This window comes from Centropristis striata, chromosome 16 (assembly GCF_030273125.1).
Source record: "Centropristis striata isolate RG_2023a ecotype Rhode Island chromosome 16, C.striata_1.0, whole genome shotgun sequence".
Lineage (NCBI taxonomy): Eukaryota > Metazoa > Chordata > Actinopteri > Perciformes > Serranidae > Centropristis > Centropristis striata.
The window spans coordinates 28,239,783-28,260,502 of record NC_081532.1 but is presented as its reverse complement, the minus strand read 5'-3'; the positions used below and the strand labels follow the sequence as shown (position 1 = coordinate 28,260,502).

Below are 20,720 nucleotides of genomic sequence, written 5' to 3'. Positions count from 1 at the left end.
GATAGTATGTGTTGCAGGACTTTGTATTAGACAACTTACAGTTCAATAATATACTGTACCCTTATAAGAGAAAAAACATACATTATTCTTCCTAGCTGACAGCTTTAGTTATTTTTCAGGTCGAGATTTAACATAAAAACACGATTAGTTTTTTTTTTTTTTAAACCTCATAGCAGTATAAGTAGTTAATATGAGCCCAAACTTGAGAATATTAAAATGGTGATCAATAGAAATAATTAAATATATTTGAAATATATAAAACAATCTGAGTGGGTCCATTCTGCATAATGAGTACTTTTACTTTTGATACTTTCAGTACATTTTGATGGTGATACTTTTGTACCTTTACTTCAGTAAGTTTTGAATGCAGGACTTTTACTTGTAGTGCAGTAGTCATACCTTTACTTAAGTATCCGAATACTGAATACTAAGGATCTGAATACTTTTTCCACTATACCATAATCAATAACAATCGTACACAATCTGGTAAAATAAATATGTTTTAGTTTGGTCATCTTTAACATTAGATGTTCAGGTTTTCATAATAGGCGTGTTTCGACTGAGTACTTTCTGAGTATTTAAAAATGGAGACGCGGCTCCCATGATGCTTTGGGGTTTCTCATTGATTGTTGTGTTCTGCTTGTATCTTGTCATAATTACGTTATATTTCAGTGCAAAAGCAGTGTATTTGTTGTGTATATGTGTGGCTTGTTTGTGTTAGGTAGATACTCATGTGTTTTATGTTTCAGTGTAATGGCACCATGACTGTAGTACGGGGTTGGGTTAGTTGGTTCACGGTCCATCTCACTCTTAACTTTTCCCCAGTTGTTTGTCTGATACAGCCGTTACAAACAAACAGAGTTGTAAGAGCCTCGTGATTCTGTTGACAAGTCGTCCCACCACCAGGGGGCGCTGACTTAGAACAGTCTGCCGGAAATCCACTTTCTTCCTCAGCATACTTTCCTTTTTCTGCTCACTCCAAACATGGCGGAGGTCAGGCTGCATCTCAGAAGGGGAACTTACAACTTTGCACACAAAATATGCAGCAGATACCTCCTGGAAAGTCAGAATAGTCGGAGAAAAGCTGCAACACATGCCTCGTCTCTATCGGCGGGGCTGCCGTTGGTTAATGTTCAGACTGGAGCCGAAAAGCCGTTGACCGCTGGACTTCTACAGGACGGTTACACAAAAATAACACCACGGTTTGGTACTGTTGACAGTGTTTGGGACAATGGACATATCACTGATTGTGGTTATTTTAAACGCCACAAAGAGTTTTTAAGTCCTAATAAGTGCCAAGTTGGAAGAATAGATAAAGGGTCGTCTCGGTACCGGATTAACGGCAAGTTTCGGAGGACTTTGTGCCCCTTCAGGGCGGCTCAGAGGGTCGGTGTGTGTCAGTTTGTGTTCATCAGAGCTTACAGCGACACCGGGAGCCGAGCCGAGCCTCTGTACAGAACCAAGACCGGCTACTACGACATCCTGGAGGTGTTATCTACCGCCACTCAGTCCCAGATCAAAACCGCCTACTACAAGCAGTCCTTCGTCTACCACCCGGACAGAAACCCGGACAGCGAGGTCGCCACTGTCCGCTTCTCCGAGATCAGCGAGGCCTACGCCGTGCTGGGCAACAAGGCCCTGAGGAAGAAGTACGACCGGGGTCTGCTGAGCCAGTCGGACCTCATCACGACAGCCAGACCCTCCGCCAAACACACGGACAGCCCCGAGAAACAGCAGACCGAGAGCCGGAGGTCTGAGGTGGCCGCACTCAACCGAAAAGAGATCTTTGATTTCGACAACTTCATCAAGTCCCACTACGGCGAGCAGCTGCAGAGAGAGAAGGACCTGAAGACCCGCAGAGAGGAGATGTTGAGGAAGAAGAACGAGACCGTAGCTGAGAAGGAGATGATCGGGCTGGTGGAGACTGGAGCTGTATTCATGTTAGCGATGGGTGTATATTTATTGAGCAGCCTAAAGTGAAGCTGAAGTTCTTTCACGTGGAGGAGGTTGGGGATATTGTTGTCCTTGTTAGGAACTCTGGATTAACTTTAATCATCACTACAGAAAGAAACTACGCTGTTCACATGGCTGCTGTTTGGCCCTTTGACCTCTCTATGCAGAGACAAGTTGGGAAATGTTGCAATATGAGGGATGTAACACGATTTGATAATACCTTTGATTTAATGTACCAAACTACAAGTGCATCTCAATACATTAGAATATTAGAATATAATTTAGGTCTTCAGTAAATGTAAGGCATAATCATTATAATTAGAATAAATTAAGACAGGAAATGTTTCATTCTGTGTGTAATGGATCTATATAATGTGTTCTATCACTTTTTGAATTGAATTACTGATATAAATAAATATGTTCTATGATATTCTAATTTATTGAGATGCACCAGTAAATCCAAATGGTAAAATTTTGTAGATTGCTTTTGCTGATGATCGTATTTGAAACTGTGACACCCCCTATGAATAACGGCTGACGTAATTTCATCCTTTGGGGTAATGTTACAAAGTTAAATTGTGCAATAGGGAAATTGTGAAAAATTGTGAAAATTGAAATTGTGAAAATAGGATTACACTGTCCGTTAAAAAGCTGCAAATCAAACACCAAACTAATAAGTCATGCATCAGCACAGTGCTGTGTACTTCTCATTCTGTCAGTCTTAATGTTTTTTTGCTTGGTGTAGGCTTTTTTTTTCACTTTGTCAGTTATACACAGTCAACATGACTCCCAGCAGTAGGAATAACTAGTTACTGACATTTTCAGTCAGTCATACGAATCGAATCAAAAAATGAATTAGTAAATATTTGATTGAAGTATAAGTAACAGGATTCTGGAGCTGACCAGGCATTCACAACTTTCAGTACTTTCCAATGTTGAAACAGAAACATTTGCATCAGTACACAAAGAGTATAGAGACGGGACACATTTAAGGCCAGAGGGGAAAACAGTCCCATCTAGTTCTGTTGACTTTGTATTGACAGAAGGGGCCTCCTTGTTAATTCTTTCTACTAGCAAACAACAGAAAAATAACACCACCAACAGGATAAATAACCCATAATTACCTTTTTTTACATACTGACAAACTGAAAACTGTTTTTTTTTAAACTGTTTTTTTAAAGGACATACGTGGATACAGACATATACTGACGTGTGGCATCAGCAGTTAACCTGGGGAGAACTGAGCTCCTGACACCCACTATATTTACCGTTCAGGGCATTTTGGCACCAAGATATATATCTAATCCATATATCCAGGTTGACTACATTTCCTTAAGTTAAGCTAAAGCATTTTGACAAGATGAAGTTATCTTATGCTCTGGGGAAATGTGGTTAAATCAGAAAGCTAAAGCATTTTGCAGTATTATGATTGCAAGTGCATTAGCTTGCTGACAGCCAATTTGTCCTTTCTGGAAGACACAGAGCACTAAAATGATCATTTTCAGTGCTTAAATCTGATGTTTTTATTCAGCTACAGATATTTAGTTAGTGTTTCAGCCCACGGTTGTGTATTGTGGTATCTGTCTCTAAAGGATTACACTGTCCCCTAAAAAGCTGTAAATCAAAGACTAAACTCATGTGCATATTATAGTTCCCCAGTCTGCAAGTCTGTGTATCTCAGGACAGGACTGTGTGTATCTCATTATGTGTCTGTCTTCACTGGTTGTGGCTTGTTGTAGCCTTTTGTCAAACAGCCAATACAACTCCCGGCAGTATTGACAATTTTCATTTGGCCATACAAACCAAGTTAGAATGAAAGCAGTATTATTCAAATCAGTAATTATCTGATTAAGTAAAAAAAATTCTAGACTGTAAAAGGCATACACACACCCTCCTCTAACCACGTTCTTACCTCCTCACTGTGTCATGGACACACAACTCACTGGTTGATTTACAACCTGGTAGTTCTTTGGTTCAACTTAGACTTTTATAAAGTCATCTGTTTTGCAGATTACTTTATTTTTAATGGTTTTAAGTTAAGTTTTATCATGGTTTCATGTATTGCTATTTATGAAATATTTGTAGCAATGTAAGGAATTAAGGGATGTCTCATGTCTTGAGAATCTGAATTTAAGGTTTATGTACATTAAAAAGGTGCCTTGGATGATATTTATTGTAAATCAATGGTTCAGATATTTAACAAATAAAGATTTATGAGCGGTGCCTGTCGGAGCACAGTGAAACATGTGATGTTGCTTGAATCTTTTAACAACACTGATAACTAATCCTTAATTAAAAAAACAACAACACATTTCTGCCACAATAACAGACCAATTGCTCAATTATTCAAGACAAAGTTTTATAAAAGTCTGTTTTGAACATGTAATGAACACAAACATGTAGTGCATTTAGAAATTCACAGTTAAAAGTTAACAAGTTGTCATATCAGTGCACATTAGTAACAAACTCGGAGGAAACAACCACACAAATAACAGTAAAATTAAATATATTATCATTAAAAGTGCTTGCATAACAAAAAAACAACACTACACGGCTTATTTAATTCCCTTTTCCTACATGGCAGCTCAGGTCATAAACTTTTTTTTACGCTTAGTTAATTATTAAATCTAGTCTCCAAATTGCATCCACAAGGGGAGGACCTGGGTTGATTGCTGAGGCGTTCACTGACACAACACCAGACAGGACAATAATCTGGATTAATAGATCAGTCATCTGCCTTGTGCTGATTAGTTTTGTGAAATGTATTGGGGATAAAACAAGCTAAAACACTGTAGATCCTGGCGGCGTCACACACATCTGGATGATTTTTAGAAATACATTATCCAGATTTTAGCAGAAGTATTCTTTTTTTTTTTGTTCTATGTGTGATGATTTAGCTTAAATAACTGTTCATGAACAAACGTGCAGTCCCGTCTTGGTCTCAGATGACCGGGTTGAGGGCGTCGTAGAGCCGCTGCACTGCCAGCTCCACCATCTCTCTCAGGGAGTCGTCCTCGGTGCATTCGTCCTCGTAGCACACCGACTATTCAGGGGAGAGAGTCAATGAGAGACAAGGTTATAATAGTTTTGGATTTTTCATTAGTTTTAGTTTTAATTTTCGTTGTGAATTTTTGTTTTCAAATTCAGTTAGTTTTAGTTCGTTTTTAGAGTGAGTTTTCTAGTTTTAGTTTAGTTTTTAGTTTTTGAAAATGCTTAGTTTTAGTTTAATTCTTATTAGTTTTAGTGTTAGTTTTAGTTTTTTTGTAATGGGCTATATGTTGGGTGCCAGATTCAAAGAGGTCATGATAAATTTTGCCTTTATTTCCTTTGGTTTATCCATATCAGCGCCAATAAGGTTATTAACTATTACAGTTCTGGGTGTTTAGAATTTTGGTTGGAGTGTAGACATCCCAGTCTCAGTAAACATATTTACCATGTGTTGCATGTTCAAATAGAAACACTGAATTATGAATGAAAAAAGTTGACAAAAACGAAAACTAAGGACATTTTCACTATAATTTTAGTTAGTTTTGTAACCACGCAATACAGTTTCAGTTAGTTATCGTTTTTTTTAAAAACTCTAGTTTTTATTTTTATTTCAGTTAACGAAAATGTTTTTTCAATTTTAGTTTTCGTTATTTCGTTAGTTTTCGTTAACTATAATAACCTTGGTGAGAGAGATAGAAAACCAACACGGCAACACAAACACTGTTCTGTGTCTTGGTGTGACAGGCTGAAAGTTTCTCACCCTCGTTTCCAAGCAGATGTGAACCGTCTTCCCGTCTACCGTCACAGAGATGTTTTTATCATCGCTGAAATCAACAAATTCCTCTCCAAACATGTCCCTAAAGACAGAGATATATTGTTATAATTCAAGTACAGTTAAACTTTTAAACACAATGATCCAAGTATGGATTGTGCGTCACTCACTGCAGCATGACCCCTAGTCTGTTTTGGAAGACGTCCATGTCCATAATGGTACTCTGCGTCTCCATGGCTGTAAACCACAAATCACAAGTCCATAACGACAAGACACAATGCATTTAATGCAAAATATGGATTTTTTTTCCCACTAGGAGTCTCTAAATCAGAACAATTACAAAAGACGGAGTCTGGTGATGTTGTAAGAAGTGTAGGATTATGGTAATAGTTAACCCTTTACCGGGCCAAGAACTATATTTGGTAACTTCAGTGGAGGGGGGAGTGGCAAATCTACAAGTCGCAGATTTAAGAGATTTAAAGTGGCAAATCTGCGCGAAAAAAGCAACTTTTTTCTCGCAGATTCACCACTTTAAATCTCATAAATCTGTGCATTTTTTTCTCGTAGATTTGCCACTTTAATCTCGTAAACTTTTTTCTCAAAATATTACGCCCCTCCCCAGGGTCCGTATGTTTTTTTACACATTCTGGCTGTATGTAATATCCTCCTATATTGTCTAAAATATTGCATTGGGATGATATGTAGAAATTTGGATCTTGCAAGTATTTCAATGAGTGCCCTATTAAGGGTTAAGGAGGTTTTTACTGGGAGTCAAGTCATCCACAGAGGTCTCCTCCTCACCATAACAACCTACCAGGAGGTAAAACTGGGAAAAAACACTGAATCAAGTGGTTTCACTTTAAATACGTGTTTCTCTGATGCTGTTCAGCAGATAAAGGACATCCCAGAGGGCTGCAAACTGAGCTACCGCTAACATTCACTCAATTTATATATTTAAATATATATATTATATATTTAAAATATTTATTCATTGATTTTCACATAACTACATGCAACAACCTATTTAACATGCTAAAATATATTTTCTACAATATGCAATATCTGTAAAAATGGAAAGTACCTTCAGAAAACAAACAAAAAATATATATTAATAATAAATGCCAAATAGTAGAAATGTATGTATATGTCTTATTTTTTATATTCTTATTCTGTTGTCTATATCTGTGTGTCTGTATCTTGAGCTACTGTGACAACTAAATTTCACCACTGAGGGATAAAGTCATATCTTATCTCATCTTAACTTGTTTCTCTAACATAAGATCCAGACCTCTGATGATAAAATATATAGTTAAAAACTACCAAAATCTAAATAGTGTACCATGAAAATGTGGCTTAAAACTGGATTAAAAGCCAATTCATGAAGCCTCTGGCAGACAACTGACTCCTGCACAAAAGGGATATGACAATGACGGAATAAAACGGGACGTTTCCCTCTATGTATGAAATTAGATTTCTCTGGATAATGTAAATACACAACTCAATAAAATATATTAACTAGTTGTTTTTAGGCATTTTTATATAGAAAAGTTACACAATACATATTTACCTTTTTAAATGGGTTGAAATCAAACAAATCCTTTATTGTATGCTTCCTACAGTCCATATAACATTCAAAGCTATAGATCCAGACTGACCTTTCTGAGCCTTTGGGTTGGACTGGACTTCCAGCACTACAGTGGTGACAGCATCAGCATACATGTCATTGAGAGGGTTTGCTATCCACTGAAACAGGAGAAAGAGAGAGAAAGTGTAGATGAGTCAGTTTGAGGAGTCTCGTTGTCCTGCATCCTTCTTAGCAGCCTGAGTGCTCACCTCCAGCAGCACCATGCCAGCCTCGTGGATCAGAGTGATATTTTTAAAAACCTTCAAAGTGTTCTTCTCGGTTCCGTCCAGCTCTTCCACGTCACCTGAAAAAAGACTGCAGCAGTGAGTATGGCGTGAAGTCAGACCAGTGGTGGTTCTACGCAGGGGCCACTGCCCCTCAGAAGAAGCCTTTGGCCCCTGCTGTGGCCCTTGTGTCAAATTAATAATAAAATGATCAATTTATAACAATGAGCAATGGAACAATTCTAACCTTTTTTTTGTTCAAACAATATCTTATTGTACACAAAAGGAACCCAGAACGTGTACATTGTATAATAGTTTAACTCTATGGAGTCTTGTAGGGCTATTTTGTCCATTTTTTAATACTTTTCATGTCTTTTGTGTCTGTTGTTGTGTCTTTTTTAGTTATTTTGTGTCTTTTTTTGTCATTTTGTGTCTTTTTTTGTCATTTTTATATCTTCTGTAGGTTTTTTTTGGTTATTCTGTCTTCTCATTTGGTGTCTTTTTTGGTCATTTTGTGTCTTTTTTGGTCGTTTTGTGTCTTTTTCAAGACATTCAAAGATTTTGAATGCTTAAATATCATCTTTGCCATTTTTTCATGTGCTAATGTGCCCCTCTGATTAAACACTGACCCCTCCTTGGCCCCCACAGTAAAATTGGTTTAGCCACTGACTCAGACATAAAGAAGTCATACATTTCGATTTTTGCCAAAAATGGTCAGATTTTAAAATGCCTAAAAATGCTAGAAATGGCCCAATTATACTCTGTTGATATGTAGTAGTATAGTTTGTCTAAAAAAAGTGGAAAAAGCACCATATTTTGGGATGTCCAAAAATGACTCCCTCAAAAAAAGATCATATCTATAGTATGTCGATTATTGTCAAAAATGGTCTAATTAAATTAATCAATTATAGTCTGTTGATACATATTAGAGCATAATATGGCCAGAAATCACAGAAAAACACCATATTAAGGGAAGTCAAAGTGGTCAAAGTTCTGCAGTAATATGTCGCCGTGGTTACCGGTGAGGTTCCTCAGGTGGCAGACGAGCAGTGAGTACGGTCCGGTGAAGGGGATGGCCTGGGTCTGTTTCACTGTGCTCATGGCCAGCTCTGTGTACGCTGCAGAACACACACATCAGGTTATTGCATGATGCCTTGCTTGTTTGTCAAATTTTAAAGGGATAGTTCAGATTTTTTTGAGGCGGAAATACTGCTTCTCCAAACTGGGGGCATGCTGACCACCATCTACTGTAAGTAATCGGTTGTGGAAAGTAACTAAGTACACTTACTGTATGTAAGGACAGTTTTGAGGTTCTTGTACTTTACTTGAGTATTTCTATTTTATGTAACTTTTTATTCAACTCCACTACATTTTTAGGCAAATGTTGTACTTTTTGACAGCTTTAGTTACTTCACAGGTCTTGATCGAACATAAAATACATGATCAATTTAAAGTGATTAGAGTTTTTTTAAATTAAACCTCATACAGTACATTAAGTAATTGAATGATCCTTGTCTTAACAAAATTAAAACGCTGCTTACATTAAAGCATCAATACAAATAATGTAATATATTTCTAAGTGGTCCCATTCTGCATAACAACTACTTTTACTTTTGATACTTTAAGTACATTTTGATGCTGATACTTTTGTACTTTTACTTCAGTAAGTTTTGAATGCAGGACTTTTACTTCTAGTGGAGTAATGTCACAGTGGTTTATAGTACTTTTAATTAAGTAAGAGATCTGAATACTTTTCCCATCACTGTAGGTAATATACTGGCTATAGATAACAACCATACTTAAAAAAATCGGAACTCTCCCTTTAAAAGAAGGCGCAGCAGTAGGTAGACAGCAGGTAAACAAAAAGGCAGCTTCTCCTTCTAGATCTGCACACTCCCTCACTGCTTGGCCTATAGAATAGTAGATGCAATATGATCATGATGACTCTACTTTGTCTTGATTCCCAGAGTCACCCACTTAAATCAACTCAAATTTCCTGCAGCTGGTGAACTGAATGTACTGAGTGCAAACACACAGGTGGTCCTGTGCTGCAGCCTGCAGGTGGGACAGTTTGTAGAACTAAAACTAAATACTTACTAGAAAGGTCGGAGGGGTTGAGGATGTGGTAGTTGAAGTTCTTTTTCACCAGTATGCCTGACACCCTGGCACCCTGAGCACACTTCTTATCAGCCAGAGAGCCCATCACCTGAGAGGAGGAGAGGTGTCAGTGTGGATCATTTCACTGTCAACTATTCTATTTTCCCTTTAAGTTTCAGGTTTTGTGTTTCCTGTTTTATTTTGTGATCGCTCACCCCTGTCTCTCGCTCTATCCCAAAGTCAAGGAAGGATCCTCAAACGGCTGAATTTGAAGGATACTACATCACCAACATCCACCGAAGGACTGTCCCAATGTCCAGGATCCTCCAGAGGACAGAGTCCTTCTTCTGCCCAAATTCCAAGGATGCATGTCTACCAGGAGATTTAGAAATGGCGGAGGTAGAAACAGCGACACCAGCGGCGCAATATGCATTTAAATATTAAAGTATTTCCAGTTTACACTGAATGTTATCCCATAACTTACAGAACTTGTGTTCAAAGTCTGTTATTGTTCTGTACTGTAAAATAAATGTAAAAAAAATCCCAGAACACATCTCCATGGTGATTTATGCGCCGCTGCTTTTATGAAACTGAATAGCGGCCAAATTCAGCCTGGATCAGTGAAATATTCAGGTTTAATCCACTTTGTGGCTTTTACTTGCTGAATCATTTAGATTCAATCTTAAAGCATCTTCTTCCATTTCCACAAATATGTGTCAGAGTGCTGATGCCAAAGACACATCCACTTCATGAACTGGTTTAGAAATTGCAGCGCTGAATTTAAGCAGGACATCCAGTGCTGCATACCTGCACACTGAAGGCTGTTCTATTTGTATGTTATACCAGTGCAAGGAAGGACTCCGGCCTCGTCTCTGGAGGACCCGACTCTGAAGGAAGGATCCTACCAGGGAAGGATCCTTGACTTAGGGATACAGCGTCTGTTTCAGGCTCCTGTCTGCCTCGTCTGTGTGCACCTGATCCCTGATTGTTTCTCCCTCACCTGTGTCTCATCACTCCGCATCAGCCCTGTATATAAGCCCCTTCGTGTCTCGTCTCGACCTTGTTTTTGGGGGAAAAAAGCCTTTTGAGCATTGGAACCTGATCTCTGTCGTTCTGAGCCACGTCCCTTGAAAGTGGATTTATGCATTTAACGGTTCTAACACTAGCACAGTGTCTTACAAACATGCAATATTCACAACCTGACTTCAGACAAAAAATCTCAGAGAGAAGGAAAGGACAGAGCATCCCTACAGACATGGTCCACAGGAGAGCTGCCTCCATCCACCTACAGCCACGACTGTAAACACTCAGAGGTACACAAGTATGAGATGTTAGATCTTTCTTTCCCATTGCCATCAGACTCCTAAACAGCTGACAGGAGTCTATAACCATGTCTACCTCATGCAACTCTACCTGAATAATTACATGTTGTTATGTGCCCCGCCCCTCCCTTTGCTCTCCCTGTCATCGCCATGTCATGTGTCTCGTCCTCTCGCTCTCCCCGTCTCTCTCTCTCACTCTCTCTCTCTGTCTGTCTGTTTCTCTCTCTCCCTCTGACTCTAATTCTCTCTCTCTCTCTCTCTCTCTCTCTCTCAGGCCTTTTCTCTGGTTTGGTTTTCCATCTTGTTTTCTGGTGAGACCAGTGGCTCAGTTTTTCCGTTATTCATTTCTATTTCTTGTTTTAATTAGGTTAATGTTCTGTAATCAGAAGGCCTTTTTTTGGATTCACCGGCCCATTGAGGGTTGGTCCGAGAGTCTCCCTTTCTTTTATTGATTTTTGCCATCCCACCAGACCTTTTTGTTTTTCAGTCGTTTTCTGATTTGCTCTGGGTTATTTTGTCTGTTCAACTTTTTGTTCATAAATCATTGTTTTGCACCACTCCTGACTTTGGTATAGGTTGCAAGACACATTTCTTCAGTTTGCACAGTTGCACACTACTTTGGACAAACTTCTTTTCACTACATGTATGCATAGTTTATATTTGTATTGTATTTTTGCACAAGTTTATTGTCAAATCCATAGTACCACAGACCTTGGCCAGTTTCTCTCCCCTGAAGTTGAGGGTGACGGCTTCTGTGTTGCGAGGGTTGTGGACTTCGATGTGAACCTGGTCGTTGTCCTCGTACTCTCTGATCAGTGCGGCCTTCAGACGGGCCATCTCGTTCTGCTCACCGTGGACCAGGATCTGATGTTAACATGCAGACAGGAGAGTCAAACATTTTAATTTATAAAACTGGAAGGGTGCAGGTAACTGAGGATTTTAAACACAATCAATGTGTTTTTCTCTCGTACCACATGTGGGGGCTTGAGGGCCCTGATGAACTCGCTGGTCTGCTGGTAGTCTGTGTGGGCGGAGAAGGAGATGTAGTCCACGGACATCTTCAGCTGCAGCTTCTGCCCCGACATGGTGGTGATCTCCTCCGGCTCAGACATGATGTGCTGCACAACACGACACAGTAAGTTCCTGGAACTACACACTCACGGTTTCAACACAGGAATCCCATCATGCTGCAACTAAGGATTATTTTATTGTTGTTTTATTTTTTATTAAGTTGCCTGTGTGTTTCTTTAACCCAAAGATGACGTCCTTAATGCCTCATTTCATCCACAACTCAAAGATATTCAGTTTACTGTCATAGAGTAAAGTAACCAGAAAATAAGAAGCTGGAAATGTTGACTTTTAAAATAATTATACAGTGCTTAACAAATTAATTAGACCACCGGTCATAAAAAACGAGAAAACAAATATTTTAGAAATCTTCCAAAAGCTTGTTTATAACTAAAGTGCTATTGTTTTTTATTTGGCAAATAACAAACTGAATTCATCTTTTTATACCCAAATTTGAGCCAACTCAGAAATGAATCAAGCAGAACATTCAGCCACAAAACTATTTTTCTGTTCAGGGGTGCAATTAAATAACTATAATTTGACATCTTAATCAAGAAATAACAATGTGCTTTACTATTTTTACAGTTTTTTTGTAAAACAGTGAATTTTAAAATTCCTGGATAACTATATTTTAGCATTAAAAAAATAATTTAGTTTAATCGGCTTCTATATACTGGCGTATTACCCATTACAGAAACATAAAAATTATTTTGGTAATTAATAATGCTGTTAATGTAGGACAGCTGTGGCATAAACCGGTCGTCTAATAAATTTGTTAAGCACTGTGTATTACGAATATTACAATATTATTAATTTAGGGTAAATTCGGGTAATGTGGGATACTTTTGCAATTTTGATACTTTTACTTTTGCAATTTTGACTTTGTTATATTTTTCTAAATTTAAAAATATTTTATGTAATTTTAGTCACATGACACCCATGGTAGACCAATAGTAAAGGTTTTGATGACTATATTTACTTTAAGTTGGAAATAAACCAGCCAAACCTTAAGTGTCCGACATTACCCGAATCCACCCTATATAACAAAATATCAATACTTGGTGTTGTATCAATACAGTATTGCAACACAAAGGGTCATAATACTATGCTGTTTAAATTTCCCCCCCATCCCTAGAGCTTAGTCAGCCAAAAATGAAGGTAAATAATGTCACTCGTGGTGTGTCTGTCTATTATCAGCCTGTATCAGTCTGACCTTAGCCAGTGTGCCCTCCACACAGTATCCAGCGATGATGACTCCGTTCCTCTTATCAGTGCACCAGCTCTCAAAGAGCTCTCGGGACAGCCCGCTCTGCATCATACCCGGAGACGCCATCACCACGCTGGGACCGATGTCGTCAAAGTGATCCATGCTCTAGAAAAACAACACCAAAGATATGGATAATCAGCATATTCATTATCCTCGGCTTATCCCAGCCGACATTGGGCGAGAGGTGGGGTACACCCTGGACAGGTCTCCAGACTGTCACAGGGATGACACTTAGAGACAGACGATCACACTCTCATTCACTCCTACGGACAACTTAGAGTCACCAATTAAACCTAAGTGCATGTTCCTGAACGATAGTTTGAAATCCGTTTTGACAACAGTAAATGACAGCTTTATAATAGTAATCTTTAGGTCAATTTGTCAGCTCCTTTACACAGATGTGACGCAGGCAGCACACACACACACACACACACACACACACACACACACACACACACACACAGGAGCCCCGTCTCTGTGTGTAACGTGTTTTTTGGCACTACGGTGTGTACGTTTAGACAGACAATCATCAGGTTTTGAAATCTGGTATGGAATGACGAGCCCAACAAACTGGATCGGTGCCTCAAAGCACCCGACCCTTATCGTACAGTTTCCTACCTTGAGGTTGCTGATGTGCTTGAAGACAAAAGGGTTGTTGATATTGATGGCCTTGCGGATCTTGTCGTTCATTGCGTTGACATAGGTCTGGTACACCGCCATGCACTTCTTGGCCAGGGATGAAGCGTAGTATATGGGGATGTCATGGAGCTCTGGGTGGTTCTGCCAGTACTCATCTAGAGGAGAACATGAAACAGACTCCTGACTGATGCAGATGCAACTTTTTATAACAAATGGTCATAAATTATTAGAGGTGTGTGTGTACTACAGCATAGTATTGCAATATTTTGTGTGGCAATATATCGATTCATGGCTGCCATGTATCGATATTTAGCTTTAGAGTTTAGTTGTTGGAGGCCGTAGTGGGCTCACTTTTAGAAGATACTGAAGATACTGGTATCATATGAAACTATAAGATCTAAGGAATCTATAGGCACCATGTGCGTCAGGATAATGTGTCGGGAATTTGTCGAAATAATGCAAAGTAAGACTTTTTTTTACGTTTTATTTAAAAAAAATCAGCAGTGAAGCTTAAAGTTGAGGAAAGTTTGATAAAATGCTGCAGTTGTTGTCGTCCAACATGTTTGATATCAGTTCAGTTCAGTTTGACTGAATACTTTGTTGGTCAGTCTGTGGGTTTGACTCTCATTGTGGAGAAATAAAAAGACTGAAGTGAGATGAATGGACTGAGAATTTTCTCTGATTTGACAAAACAATTCTTGATTGAATTTAATTTTATGGACACAAAATGTAGTTAGCAGTTAAATCCCAATGTATTGTATAGCAATACTCACCATATCGCAGAGGCTTATAATCGCAATAATCTCATGTTGTGAGTCAAATATCGTGATTAAATCGTATCGTGGGGCCTCTGCTGATTCACACCTCTATAAATTAGATTTCAGAGGCATGATCTGAATCAGGGACTTGACTCCTCACCCAGGATGAGCAGCAGTTCCTGGGCTCGTCCCAAAGCGAACACGGGGATCAAACAGCGGCCTTCTCTGTTGACGATGTCGTGGACCGTGTTGCAGAACCGAGCTTCACGTTCCTCCCTCTTCTCGTGGATGTGGGTGCCGTAGGTCGACTCCTGCCGAACAACAACAACATCATCTGTATAGCTTTCCAGCAGTTGAAAGTATTGTTCCATTTATATTACTACTAAGTGACGTATGTTTTAATTATGTTAGTAGCTTTTTCATACAAAAATTCATACAAAAAACAAAAAATGATGTGAGCATTGGTCCAAAGTTTTCTTTTGTGAATGTTGTATTTTGTACAAGTCCTGTACTATCAGCGCTCAATAAAAATAAATGTAAAAAAAAAGATCTGTTAAAAATAATTGTTTAATGTGAATTACTGTGCCACATACTATGATTAAGATATCAGGTTTGACGCTGGGGATCTCTGCTGCCATCAGGTGCCTGTCTTCCTGTCGGGAGAAGTCTCCTGTGTACAGCAGCTTCGGAGGGAGAAAGCACACAGACGGTGGACTTGTTAGGTAGGTTTAGGTTAGGTTTTCTGCTTCAACAGGACTCTCTGAAACTAAAAGCCAAGACTCGATTACCTTGACTCCAGCTATTTCGATCATGAACATGGCGGCTCCCAGCACGTGGCCGGCGTGGTAGCACCAGAACTTGATCCCAGCCACCTCCTTCACCTCGTGGAAGTTGATGGTCTCGATCTTGTCCATGCTCTCCTCCAGGTCGGTCTCAGTGTACAGCATGTCGTCCGCAGAAATGTTGCTGAAATGAATCAACAACAGAATTACAGCAGGTATTGTTGATTTGGAAGTGTCCCGTGGAGACGGCTGTTTCTGCTCCTACCTGACTTTGACGTAGTCTGACAGCAGCCAGCGGTAGATGGCCTTGGTGGCGTGGGTCATGAAGGTCCTTCCTTTAAAGCTCGTCTTCTGGAGGAACCAGGGCAGAGCGCCACAGTGATCCAAGTGGAAACTAGTCAGAGAATACATACATCAACATCAAATGACCAAGGTTGTTATATAGATAGATAGATAGATGGATAGATGGATAGATAGATAGATAGATAGATAGATAGATAGATAGATAGATAGATAGATAGATAGATAGATAGATAGATAGATAGATAGATAGATAGATAGATAGATAGATAGATAGATAGATAGATAGATAGATAGATGGATGGATGGATAGACTTTATTTATCCCAAGCTGGGAAATTACAGTGTAGCAGCAGCATTACACACAGAGACAATAACAACACAATTAAATAAAAAGAACAACCTAGGCATACTTCAAGCAATAAAATATAAAAATACAATAAAATACAATAAAATGTAATGTAAAAATAAAAATAAAGTGTCTAAAGAAGGAGTATGTATTAAGGAGTAGAATTCCAGTGCAGAATAAATATGAATATGCAGTATAAAAATGTTGGTGCTATGAAACAAATAAGGTGCAATGAACAGTGTGCATAAAAAAACACATGAAGTGCATAACGACGGTATGTAATGAACCAGTTATAGTTAACGAAAGACTGAAAACTAGAATTGAAAAAACATTTTCGTTAACAGAAATAAAAATAAAAACAAGAGTTTTAAAAAAAGAAAAATATAACTAACTGTAATTAGAACAATGTTGGCACATATCTTCATGTTTTTTGGGAATGTCTCTCTGTGTCTGGCCTTTGGTCCAAAGTGCATAGGTGCCTTGAAAATATTTTAGGGGTTCCCATCCCGATGCATCCCCCTCTACTTCTATTCAATGTAGGGTTGTCACGATACTAAAATGTTCAACTCGATACCGATACTCAGGAAAATATTCGATACTCGGTACCATTTTCGATACCACAAGGATAAAAACAAAGACCCCAAAATTTAACAGATATATTTTTATTAACAAGAAAAATGCAACATGTAAAAATTAACAGAACCACAGGTTAAATATTTATAAAAAAAAAACAGTTGTGCAAAAAGAATCTGCAACTATGAAAACAAGCTTCAGATACTCTATACTTTTGAAAATGAGTATTGTATCCGGATACAACGTTTTAGTATCGATACTTTTTTGAGTATCGATACTTTTGACAACCCTAATTCCATGATGACTTAGTGGCAATACCAGATTGGCACAGAGGAAAATTATATTTGCAGGATTGACTGCTGCTAAGAAAACCACAATATACTCATGGTTTTCCCCAGACACCCCATCAGCTAAAGAATGGCTAAATGCCTTTAGAGACATTGCTCTTTTAACCCATAAGAACCCACGGTGACACGCTTGTAACAAACACTTTAAATCTTCTAGAATCTCCCATATTCAGCTTTATGCTTCACCTTAACTCATTAAATCCCTTAGCAAGACTGTTTGACTGTGACAAGAAGTGACTTCTCCAAAATATGTGTGTGACTGGAAACAGAAATGTGGAAAAGTAGCTAAATTCAAAAAGCTTTTTTTTTGTTACTAGGCTAAGTTTAAACCCATTTAACAATTCTAATTCTAAGTACATTTGACCAAATATAAACAAAAAATAATCCTATCCTGTCACAATTTCGATATATGTTGTGGCGATGCAAAGAAAAAGGCAAATTTGTGTTTCTGTGAGCAGAAAAGGTGTCTAGTTTATTTATTTTAAAATAAGAAATATCATAAACAGAACTTCCATAAACGCCAAATCTAACACATATGTCATATCACAGATCTTTGACATTTAGGGGTAGATTTAAAAAAAAAATTAAAACATCATAAATGTGTTCTATTTGGTTCACTTGGTCTGTGGTATATCCCCCATAATTTTACTTTAAGGATTAATGGGTCTGGGTTCTTATGGGTTAAAAAGGTCACTGGCTGTCATACATAAAGCGCGGGCATCTACAGTGCAGGCCTGGGACACCCTTATTGGTTCTCTTTCTGACATAATATTACTTGCTCGCATATAAGGTGTTACTGTGAATTATACTGTCTTTATGTATCTGTATTGTCTACACCCCCCTCTTTTTTCCCCTCTTTTTTTCTCTCTTATTAAAATCCTTAATGGCAAGGCAATGGCATTATGTTCATAATGTAATATTCAAACTGTTCAATAAAAAGTTTGTCACAAAAAAAGATAACTAACTGAAACTGTATTGTGAGGTGGTTACAAAACTAACTAAAACTAAAATGATATTGAAAATGTCCTTCATTTTCGTCTTTGTCAACTACTTTCATACGTAAACCTTTTTGGTTGATATGAAATCTATGTAATCTATCTGGTTTTATGATTTAATAAACTTATTGGGGCTGAGATGGATAAGACAAAGGAAATAAAGGCAACAGTTATTGGGACCTTTTTGAATCTGGCACCCAACAAATACCCCATTACAAAAAAACTAAAACTAATAAAAACTAAACAAACTAAGCATTTTCAAAAAAACAAACAAACTTATTAAACTAGCAAACTCACTCTAAAACCTAATTGAAACAAACAGCAGAAAAACAAACAAAAATTCACAACGAAATTAAAACTAATGAAAAATCCCAAACTATTATAACCTTGCAAATGACATATACTTTGTTGTGTTTTAGAATATATTCAAAATAAAAAAACAAGCAGGGAATGCCTTAGTGAGAAAATGACTAATACAGATCTGGTTGAGACTTAAAAGAGAAGAGGGAACACTGACTGGCTGATGAGCAGCAGGTCTATCTCAGCCGGGTCAATCAGGTCTATGTAGGGCAGGGCATCCATTCCTTCCAGGCCAGGGTGGATACCACAGTCCAGCTGCAAAATATTCATATTAATTCATTACTTATCCCAGGATAATGCATCAATACCAGTGGTGGAATATAACTAAGTACATTTAATGCATTTACTCATTTACTTAAGTGCTGTACTTAAATATAATTTTGAGGTAATTGTACTTGAGTATTTCCATTTTATGTAACTTTATACTTCTACTCCACTACATTTAGAGGCAAATATTGTACTTTTCATCCCACTACATTTAGCTGCCATCTTAAATACTTTTCAGGTAAAGATTTAAAAAACATGTTCAAATTAAAGTGATTATGCAGTTTTATAAATAAACCATATAACAGTATATTAGGTAGTTAAAATGGGCCCCACCCCAACAAAATTCAACACTGCTTACATAAAGGCATCAATAATAATAACAATAATAATAATACAATAATATATTTAGAATAATAGTCTGAATGGGTTTATTCTGCATAACGAGTACTTTTACTTTTGATACTTTAAGTACATTTCGATGCTGATACTTTTGTACTTTTACTTCAGTAAGTTTTGAATGCAGGACTTTACTTGTAGTGGAGTAATTTCACAGTGTGGTATTAGTACTTTTACTTCAGTAAGAGATCTGAATACTTCCACCACTGATCAGTTTTGATTTATAGAGAGCCCTGGGTACACTGAATTAACACAGCACTGTGCTGGACAATTAATAGAGATTTTATCAGAATCATATGGGTGAGTGCAATATGTCATAATTGTAGGGGACACAATATTTGTTAAAGGGGAAAATGTGTAATTCTGATTTAAGTATTGAGGTGCTGCAGAGATCTTACAACCTGAAATCATATTCTACAGGCTTAAGAAAAAAGAAACTTTGTTGGGTCAAGATCCTTAAATAAATAAAAATCACACTATGATAATTGAATCAATCATAACAATCAAATAGCCTTTATTGTCATTATTTGTCAACTATACAAATTAAATTGGGAGTGCCAATGCTTAAAGTGCATAGTTAAAGCAATTATAACAACAAAACAAACATGAGTAAAACATTTAAAAATACAGTAGAACGCTGAACTAAAACAGGGAGTAAAACAAGGACATGTGATGTCATAAATAAATATAAAAATGGATAAATTACCAGTGAATATACTACAAATGGTATAGACGAGGTAGATAGTGTGTTGCACATATCAGTTTTATTCACATAGTTTTTCATGAAAATAACAATAATTCCCTCCAATATAGTGAATAACATCAGTAAAGATTTTTTTTCAAAAGGATTCAATTAAACAGCAATAAAATTATTGAAACATTGGAACGCCGCCTATAGACTGTTGACTTTTGCACAACGCTTCAATATTTATACTCTCTACTGTTGTAGTACTTTGCTTAATATTTTTCTGAATCTTTTTATTTTATGCACCAAACACCAATAAACCCTACTCTGATTTTGAGAGCCTTAAAAAAAGTAAGAACATATAATTGCATGCTCATTAGTAGTCAATGCTATTCTTTAATATAGATCTGTTGTTGGATTAAGGAATATTGTTATTGATGTTTATCTAGTGCCAGTTACCAATGCATTTTCTCTGTCTGAAGTCACATTGCAGCTTGCAGTCACAACTAAACACCTAAATTGGCGTGCAGACAAAATATTTACCATAATTTTCCTTCCTTTGAATTCCAGGATGATGCATGACCTCCCAACCTCCTGACCAGCACCACTGTATATGCACAAGAAAACATCATTGCATATTTCTTGTAATTATTATGGATGATGTATGAACCTGTAACAACTGGAAATATAAACACTCACAGAGGGCGAATGAGCAGCTGATCACTCTCCTCTGCAGGGACGATCACCTCGATTTTGCGTTTTGTCGCCATGTGTGTTCAATTTTTGCAGCTCAAATTAAAAAACAGAATAAAAATAATCCCTTCATTTTGTTCGCTAAATGAATGACACTGGGGGAGAGGCTCCTTGTGACGTCACATCCGGCGGCGTGCAAAAATACAGCCGACGAGATAAAGAAACCCTTTGAAACACACACAAGTTCCGGGACAGCCGTTGG

At 37.7% G+C, this 20,720-nt stretch overlaps 2 protein-coding genes across 3 annotated transcripts; one reads left to right on the top strand and one right to left on the bottom strand.

Moving 5' to 3' along the window:
• Positions 1-834: 834 nt before the first annotated feature.
• LOC131987869 (uncharacterized) lies at positions 835-2,539 on the top strand. The gene has a single exon (XM_059352767.1). It carries the CDS (start codon positions 985-987, stop codon positions 1,978-1,980), a length of 996 nt encoding a protein of 331 aa, XP_059208750.1. The 5' UTR covers positions 835-984; the 3' UTR covers positions 1,981-2,539.
• Positions 2,540-4,291: 1,752 nt separating this feature from the next.
• On the bottom strand, positions 4,292-20,632 carry LOC131987868 (cleavage and polyadenylation specificity factor subunit 3). 2 transcript variants are annotated; one of them, XM_059352764.1, is made up of 18 exons: positions 20,465-20,632; positions 20,309-20,372; positions 18,575-18,672; positions 15,760-15,888; positions 15,501-15,678; positions 15,306-15,395; positions 14,873-15,023; positions 13,934-14,109; positions 13,262-13,420; positions 11,952-12,098; positions 11,692-11,844; positions 9,659-9,767; positions 8,581-8,679; positions 7,547-7,641; positions 7,369-7,456; positions 5,884-5,950; positions 5,702-5,798; positions 4,292-4,996 (listed from the first exon to the last, which is right to left on the bottom strand). In XM_059352764.1, exons 1-18 carry the CDS (start codon positions 20,533-20,535, stop codon positions 4,895-4,897), a joined length of 2,073 nt encoding a protein of 690 aa, XP_059208747.1. In that variant the 5' UTR covers positions 20,536-20,632; the 3' UTR covers positions 4,292-4,894. The 2 variants fall into 2 exon arrangements, with proteins under 2 accessions (XP_059208747.1, XP_059208748.1); XM_059352765.1 differs by lacking the exons at positions 18,575-18,672; positions 20,309-20,372.
• Between the last annotated feature and the right edge of the window lie 88 nt (positions 20,633-20,720).

Coding starts and splice junctions, on each gene's coding strand:
- LOC131987869 (XM_059352767.1), top strand. CDS start 985: ATGGCGGAGGTCAGGCTGCATCTCAGAAGGGGAACTTACAACTTTGCA.
- LOC131987868 (XM_059352764.1), bottom strand. CDS start 20,535: ATGGCGACAAAACGCAAAATCGAGGTGATCGTCCCTGCAGAGGAGAGT. Junction 18,673..20,308: donor TCAAAGGAAGGAAAATTATG/GTAAATATTTTG, acceptor AATATTTTGCAG/CTGGACTGTGGTATCCACCC. Junction 12,099..13,261: donor TGGAGGGCACACTGGCTAAG/GTCAGACTGATA, acceptor CGTGTTGTGCAG/CACATCATGTCTGAGCCGGA.